At 31.8% G+C, this 8,017-nt stretch overlaps 1 protein-coding gene across 1 annotated transcript; it reads right to left on the bottom strand.

The window, feature by feature from the left end:
* Positions 1-352: 352 nt before the first annotated feature.
* On the bottom strand, positions 353-2,992 carry LOC132754952 (fez family zinc finger protein erm-like). Its single transcript, XM_060745708.1, has 2 exons — positions 2,097-2,992; positions 353-1,203 (listed from the first exon to the last, which is right to left on the bottom strand). The coding sequence occupies exons 1-2, from the start codon at positions 2,977-2,979 to the stop codon at positions 524-526; spliced, it is 1,563 nt and encodes a 520-aa protein (XP_060601691.1). The 5' UTR covers positions 2,980-2,992; the 3' UTR covers positions 353-523.
* Positions 2,993-8,017: the final 5,025 nt, after the last annotated feature.

Genomic DNA, 8,017 nt, shown 5'->3' with positions numbered 1-8,017 from the left:
TCCCGTCTTTTTGAAATTATATCCCCGTATTCTGTTGTCATACTTTTGCCGACTAGTCCCGTTAACATCGTTTTGTAAATGTAATTTGTTTAAGTAGTTAATTCCTACAGGTAGTCAAATGCACGTTTGAATGGCAACCCTATTTCATAATTGTACCAATGACTGCGTTTTAAAATATAATCATTATTATGCACACAAAAAAAAACAAATAATTGAAAAAACAAATGACGATCTATTATTATTGTATATTCTTAAAATAGACATAACTCATTAAAAAATTGTAACAAAATTGAAAGAAATTTTGATGAATTTAAATATAACATCCAATTCGTTAATGCTTTATGTTATTGAATTTAAGAAACAGATTGTATCATTTATCAAAGCTTCAATTTCAACACGAATTATTCTACTATCCTCACAGACTACACATTACAAACATTGCTTTTAAATATCACAAAGTAGTTTTATCAATAAATATATATTTAATTTAATTAGAAAATTTAATTGCTTGTTTTCATTTGATCTATAAGAACGATAGTTTTTGCAACAAAGAAGTTGCACCATGATTCAACAAATATGGAGGTACCATTCCCCTTTGACACCCGTAAGCAGATGGCTGAGAGAAAAGACCTTGCCTAGAAAATCCGGGGAAATAGCCCTGATGTTGGTGAGGTGTTCCAATGCTAGGTTGAAACAGGCCGCCGTTTCCAATATTGTTCATAGGTGCATTTGGTGAGCTTGGACCACTGTTTGATTTCATACTAGCACTTGCATTTGACCCGTCGTGAAGTTTGCGGATATGTTTTTTGAGGTCAAAGTTTCTACAGAACCCTTTGGAGCATATCGTGCACGTATACGGTTTCTTATCATTATGCGTGTGCATATGGAACGTTAGATTGTAAACCTGATGGAAAGCTTTGTTACAAATGGTACACTTGTACTGTTTCTCGGTGCTGTGGGTGAGTTTATGGTTTTTGTAATTGCCCTTCTGGTGGAAACCCTTTCCACAAAATTCGCACGTGAAGGGTTTGTAGTTGAGATGTATGCGCATGTGCGTGTTTAGGGTGGAGCTACGATTGAACGCCTTACCGCACGTGGCACACTTATGCGGTTTCTCTGACGTATGTATTATCTTATGACGACATAAGGTGCTCGCTTGACGGAATCCCTTCCCACAAACTTTACATATAAATGGTCTGGCACCTGCAATAGATAAATATCAGAGTTTGTTTGAGAATTGTTATGATTGAAACGAGTTCAAATATTTATCAGAAAATTAGCATTATTAACTAAATGATAGTATCCTTTGTCAACTTTTACAATTATGAAAAGGCAGCATAGTGCTTAATCTATTCAACAAATCATTAATTAGTTTCCAATATCTGTCAAAAGCAAGCCATTGAAGGCTTAAAAAAGCATTTTGAGAATATAAAAAATATCTAAAATAAATAGTGCCATAGAAAAATAGATTTGCAATAAAATAAGAAAAGAAAAACAACAAAAAGAAAAACAAAAATCAGACATCCATAAATCGCATAGGCGGCGTTTGAAAAAAGTGTTTAAGTCTAAAAATACCGCTGAATATAAAATATGTATTACGCAACTAAATAAGGTTCCTATCAATTGCTATTTTTCCGCCTGGAAAGTGTTTGAATTGAATATATTTGCTCCCACTGGATTTTAATTCCCTCATATCTCAAACAAGGCACCAATTCTAGTTGACATTTGCTTTATTCAAAATAACCCATCAAATTAAGTTATGGAAAAGAATAATCAATTATTTACTGGTTTGAAATGCTTGCATGGAAAAGATAATTTCTCGTACAGACATCATCAAAAAAAATGAATAAAATATCGAATCACGTGCTCATTCATTCTTTTTCTTACCATTTCATGTAATAAACAATTTAATTCTACAATTGTTTGCTTTTCTCTCCTTAATAATTTAACGTTTGTTATTTTTCTATGATAAAAGAAAAATTCAAAAGTTAAAAGTAACATTGAAAGCAAATATGTTAAGTAATCGTTAAGAAAGTATTTCTTAATGTGCAAATAATCTTAAAATTGTTGTTGAAAAAAAGTAATAAAAAACATACCTGTGTGCACTGGCATGTGTCTCGTCAAGTTATAATGTGCATTAAATAATTTCCCACATTCCGGACAAGAAAAAGACTTCTGTGACTTTGAGATCATTCTTTTAGCCGTGCTTGGCGATGGTGAAGAACCGTTTTCCTTTGAGATATCCAAATCGTTTGTCTTTACGACATCTTCCTCAGTTGACGGTCCAGTAATATTGCCATGCAAGTTTTCTTGTTGACGGTCTCTTGGTGAACAGTCAGGATTTTTTATATGTTGACTGTAGTGCTGATCTTTCTCTTTTTCTTGTGATTTTTCTTGTGGAGACATATGCTTATTTTCTGGTGAGAAATATTTCATATTTGACCAGCTTAATGATTCTAGTATATGACTATTGTTTTTATTTGTTGATTGCCACTGATGTTGTATGCCTGAAAGATTTTGCAATATTTGGGCTCTATAATCGTCGGAAGTTAGCCGTCCAAACATAAATGCCGGATGAAGACATGCTACATTGTTCATATTGACATCAAATAGTTCTCTTCCCATGTAAGGCATAATCTGACGTTTTTGAATCTCACTTTTAATAACAGCGGCCGCATGCTGGTAATGCGTGGCTAAATATTCTTGCTGTTTTCTGAATTCATCATTTATCGCCATCTTCGCTCTTTTCACTGGCTTAAAACTGCTTCTTTCAAAATCATCTATGTTTGCATTATCAGAATAATTGTCATCACTTTGTCCTTTCCGTTTATAAGGTCTATCAGATTCGCGATCACAATTCGCAACAACTTTAGGTTCTAATGAATCCGTTGTTGTTCCCATTATCTTGTCTATGGAGAATGCAAGCGGCTGCTTTGATGACATTTTAATGCAATTTTGGTCATCAGAAAAATCCATCATTAAATATTCTTCACAGCTCTGAAAAAACAAAGTATTTTATATTAATAATATATCAAATGTATTAATATAAGAACATTAGTAATAATTTTATACTTTTTTTCTAGTATCATAAATCAAAAATATAGGGATATTAATTGCAAGTATAAAATTAAAAATGTTATTTTGCTTAATCTCACTTACCCTAAAATGAGCTGCTGCCTTGATTCCAAATATAACAAAACTGTATCTAAAATGCCAGGAATTGAACTTAAGTCGCCTTCGTGTCAAATTATGAGAGCCCTTGACTGAAATCGGGTATATATCAGAGAACCGGCTATTGTAAACATAAAACATCACTTTATCATCATTAAATGACAACTTACACCCATTGAAAAGTGTCAATTCAAATTTTCATTCTGTATAATAAGCCAGAACGCCCATAATAGGACTTTACTTTCATATGGACTTAAACCGGCCAATCAAAAATCGGATTCAGCGTTTGTGTACACGCCTTAACCAATAGAAATGAAAGAAAATGACAATGGATTTATGGATAATTGAGCAAATCAACCTCGCGAAGTTCATTTCATATAATGGACCAATACTGCCTGTTAAAACTCGCTGAATAAAACCGAGTATTTCGATTCTGTTCACGGTAGGAAATGATTGAAGAAAATCTAGGCGTTGTTTTTTTTCCGGACACTTTCATTCAAATATTCAAATATTAAAATAAAGAAACAGGGACGGAAAACGCCGCGTCTGTTTAACAATGCAAGCATATTTTGAAAAAAAAATAAATTTGACGGATTTTTACCGGGATATAAATATGTAATGGGAGTTGATTATCGTAAATGAAGTTAAGATGAAAAAATAACTTTTCTCAAATTAATCGCAATACCAATGATTTGATACTGATGACATATTTTTTAATCGTAAATGTATTGTTCAGATGACCCGCTTAAGTAAAAGAACACATTCGTATTTCTATAATTATTAGATATAGAAAATATTTCGAATTTGACACATCTTTCAGCGTGGCAAAATTTTATCATTTAAAGAATTGGAGGAGGAGATTTTTGCAGTCATTATTGTACATAACGCTTGTCATAAAACTCTATCACTGCCCTGAGCGGGCGAAAAGGTTAACCCGGTGGTAGAGTGACATTGAATTCGCGATCTAGTAATTGGGGCTGAGCCCAGAGCGAAACAGAAACAAAGGCTCTTGAAGACAATATCACAGAAGGTGGGGGAGCTAATTGACAGTGGAGACGAAATGGACAGCGTGAAATTTACACCCGATTGAAGCATTATTGTGGGGTTTGCTCTTTTGACAATTGAAACGAACATCCTTAGCGCTTGGAGGAAAACTGACGGTGTATAATTTAAGATGAAAATGTAAATTCACGCATTTTTACGAACAACCAAAATTGTAATGCCCTTTTTGTAATTTTATAGAAATAATGAATCATTTACCTTATCCAAAATCAAATTGTGTGATTGAACAAAACTTTAAATTGACAGGTGATACAACTATATTTAATAAATGACGATTCAAACTTGAAATTAGACCAAGAGGTTACAATCTTTTATATCTTTGCCAAATATAATAAAATTATTTTGTTCTTATGATAAATTTGAAAATGTGTGTACCTATCTGAAAAAAAAAGAAGTTTAAACAAATATTTTCCAGAATAAAGGACAAAATGAAAGTCCTGGATTATGTTCCTAACATTAATGGGGTTTTTAATAATATGTTTCGGCCGCTGTTATCTAATAACTTTTATAAAAAGTGGTTAGCCATCCCAGTTTCAGGATAAGTGTCCCTTTTGAACATTCTTTAATATGAAAAAAATAGATGACAAATGAACCCATAAATCATCCTGATATAATACCTGATATAATTTCTACAATATCAACAGAATCACTAAATACTTAAGGAAAAAATATTTAACAAAAATAATGTCGTCTTTAGAATGAAATTAAGCTTAAAAAATCAGAAACACTTTGATAAAGTTATAGTATAATAATTAATTTCTTATTTTAAGTGTACATTTTGTGCATCTTGGTTGCCTATATACTCCTATAAAACTGACAATGTATATAATAATTACTTATCTATTTCAAATAAGTAAGCATTTTGTAATAAAATTATACTTATTTATTGGTTTGCATACTAGGATAATTGAATAATTGAATGAGAGAAAAAGGAAAAAAGTTAAAATAACATTTGCTTAGTTTGTACATTTTTTAACCGAAGTTACTGTACACGGATACATCTGTTATGAATAAAAGAAATTGTTTTTAATTAAAAAAAAATTCCGGTCAAATGTCAGTTGTATAAAAGGGGTTGTTGTGTAAAGGAAATAGTTCGGCACTTCAGCAAATTTTGCGGTCTTTAGGTGTTTCGTTTGCTTCACGCCCTTTTCGGCAGGGACCTGCTTATTATATACTTTAGTCCCCGACATCTAGAGAAAGTATAAAATGTGAAAGTTGATATCATACTGTGAAATAACCACGGATACGGCTTTTAATAGAATTTTGAGCATTTATTTTACAATACCACTCTGTCATCGTATCTCAAACTGTTGGAAGTCAGTAAACAGACTTTACTAATGGGTTAAAGCATTGCTTCCACACAGGTGTTTAGTTTTACAATTACACTGATGCGGCGTTATTTCCTAAAATGTCCCGATTGTGTAAGGATGAAATCCAACTTGTCGTGAGTTGCTTAGGGTAATTATAGATCTTCGTGGTCGTTTTAAATCATAATGTTTTGACAATTAGTAGGATGTGATATGGTTTTGACTTAAGTGTTTGGTAAATATTGAATCAAAATTGGGAAAGGAAGCTCATTTATTTCTTTTGTGGTAACATTTAAAAGACTTAACGTTGTGCTTTTCAGGATATTTTTTCTCATTTGAATTAATCCAACAATTGGCACTAATATATCACTTTTGTAAGTGTTAACCAAATAAATTCAACCAAAAAAGTCCTTCGCCGCCGTGATATCCCTCGTTAGCGCGCCTTTTCCACGATCATAATTAACATTCGCCATACCTGCAGATAATAGTCCGCTGCACTTGTAATTGTATTGTAAAAAAATATTTAAGAAGAATTTATAGACCAAGGACCAATATTTTTTATCAAAAAAATAGAATAATTTGAATAATTACGCAAATGCAATTAATTAATACTTTTATCAGTTTAAACCACTGAAGAAATATCGCCTAGTTCTAAAAGCAAATCTGCGAATATTTCAAATCAGGCATATTATCATCAAATATCTCTTTGAACTAAACAATCACGTGGTGCTTTAACCTTTATGAACATTTAATTGTTTAACATTTATTAACAGTGATCAATTTCATTAATTGCGAAACGCTTTCAAAAGCACATCATTTTCTGCGTCTCTTTAACCAAGATGAATAATTCATGTTCTGTGAGCGCTTGTAAAATCCCGTAGAGGACTGGGATGAATTGTTCCCGGCAAAAATTGACAAAAATGGTTGATATGATGGCAAATTGTGCCGTTCAACCTTTGTAAATTGGTCTGTGTTGTTGATATTAAACTCTGCTCCGAGTGGCTGTTAATTCATTTGGTGGCTTCATGATTTGCAGTCGCATGTGACATATTTATCTGATGAAACAGTGGTCTCTATCACGATCATCTGTTTGACTCACCACGTGGAGGCTCCGCACGTGCCAAATGTATTTAAAGAAACTGATCCGTGGTTATGAGGCGGTCGCATCAGCAGCATTGTCAACCGCCTTTGAAATATGAAGAAAAATAATTTCTTATCTTTTATCTTCAAAGAATAGTACCCTCTTGAAATTTATGGAAATATATGTTCGTTATCTTTGTTTCTATTGCACGTTCAATGGCGTTCCATGAACCGTAAATAGTTTGTTTCAACTCTGTTAATTTAATCGCGTAATATCACGGCCATTAAAATTCAAAGTAAATACATTTGATTAATTAATACAATGCAATGTTTTAAAAGCAAACGTTGAGGACGTGATGCTATTGAGGTATAAGAAAAAACTGTTTCCGCCGATGTAAAGGAGGACAGATAATCTGATAATTACGCTGGTGGGCAATACAGGTGCACGCTTCTGACTTAATCACTTTTTTTCCATGCTAAAAATAAAAGAATGCTTTATCTGCTTTTAATATGCAAATAACTTTTAAAAAAAGTGTAAAAATTATGCTATTAATTTTGAAAGATTTTTTTTCAAAGGAATAATATTTAATATCGTTTTCACTAATAACATGCTTTTGGATAGCGATGGGGCGGGCGGTGCTGCAGTGGTATACCAAAAGGTGAACGACTTGTTCTGATATTTATCAGATACAGGGTTTAACAGAATTACAGTAAATGTAACGGAATACATTTTAAGTTATTCAAAATTATTAATCTACATTATTATGTGTTTCAAATGGTAAATTGAATTATTATTTTTGCTCTTTGAGCTGCAATTGCAACATTCTCTATCATTTTCCCGTTTATTCAAATCAAATCAGGAAAATCAGTACCTATACATTATACTAAAAAGGCAGAAAAAGTGGCTATGCCTAAGGAAACTTACATATTGAATTATAATATCCAAAATGGATATATTGATAATTTTAGCTACTATATTATATAAGATAACTTACATATTAAAATATAATGTTGAATATGAATATTGTATTAATAATTATAGCCACTATTATACCTGTATAATGACCAAGGCAACTTACATATTGAATTATAATATCCAAAATGAATATTGTATTGATAAATGTAGCTACTATTTTATAGTAACCAAGGCAACTTTTACCTTGAATTACAATATCTAAAATGAATATCGTATTCATAATTGTAACTTCTTTTAAATAATGGCCAAGGCAACTTACACATTGAATTATAATATCAAAAATGAATATTGTATTGATCATTTTAGCTACTATTTTACAAGTATAATGACCAAGGCAGCTTACATATTGAATTATAATATCCAAATGAATATTGTATTGATCATTTTAGCTACTATTTTAAAAGTATAATGACCAAGGTAA

The sequence above is a fragment of the Ruditapes philippinarum genome, unplaced genomic scaffold (assembly GCF_026571515.1).
Source record: "Ruditapes philippinarum isolate M1 unplaced genomic scaffold, ASM2657151v2 ctg4315_1_1_1_1, whole genome shotgun sequence".
NCBI classification, from domain to species: domain Eukaryota; kingdom Metazoa; phylum Mollusca; class Bivalvia; order Venerida; family Veneridae; genus Ruditapes; species Ruditapes philippinarum.
The sequence above is the reverse complement of the archived record's forward strand: the minus strand, read 5'-3'. Positions and strand labels throughout refer to the sequence as shown.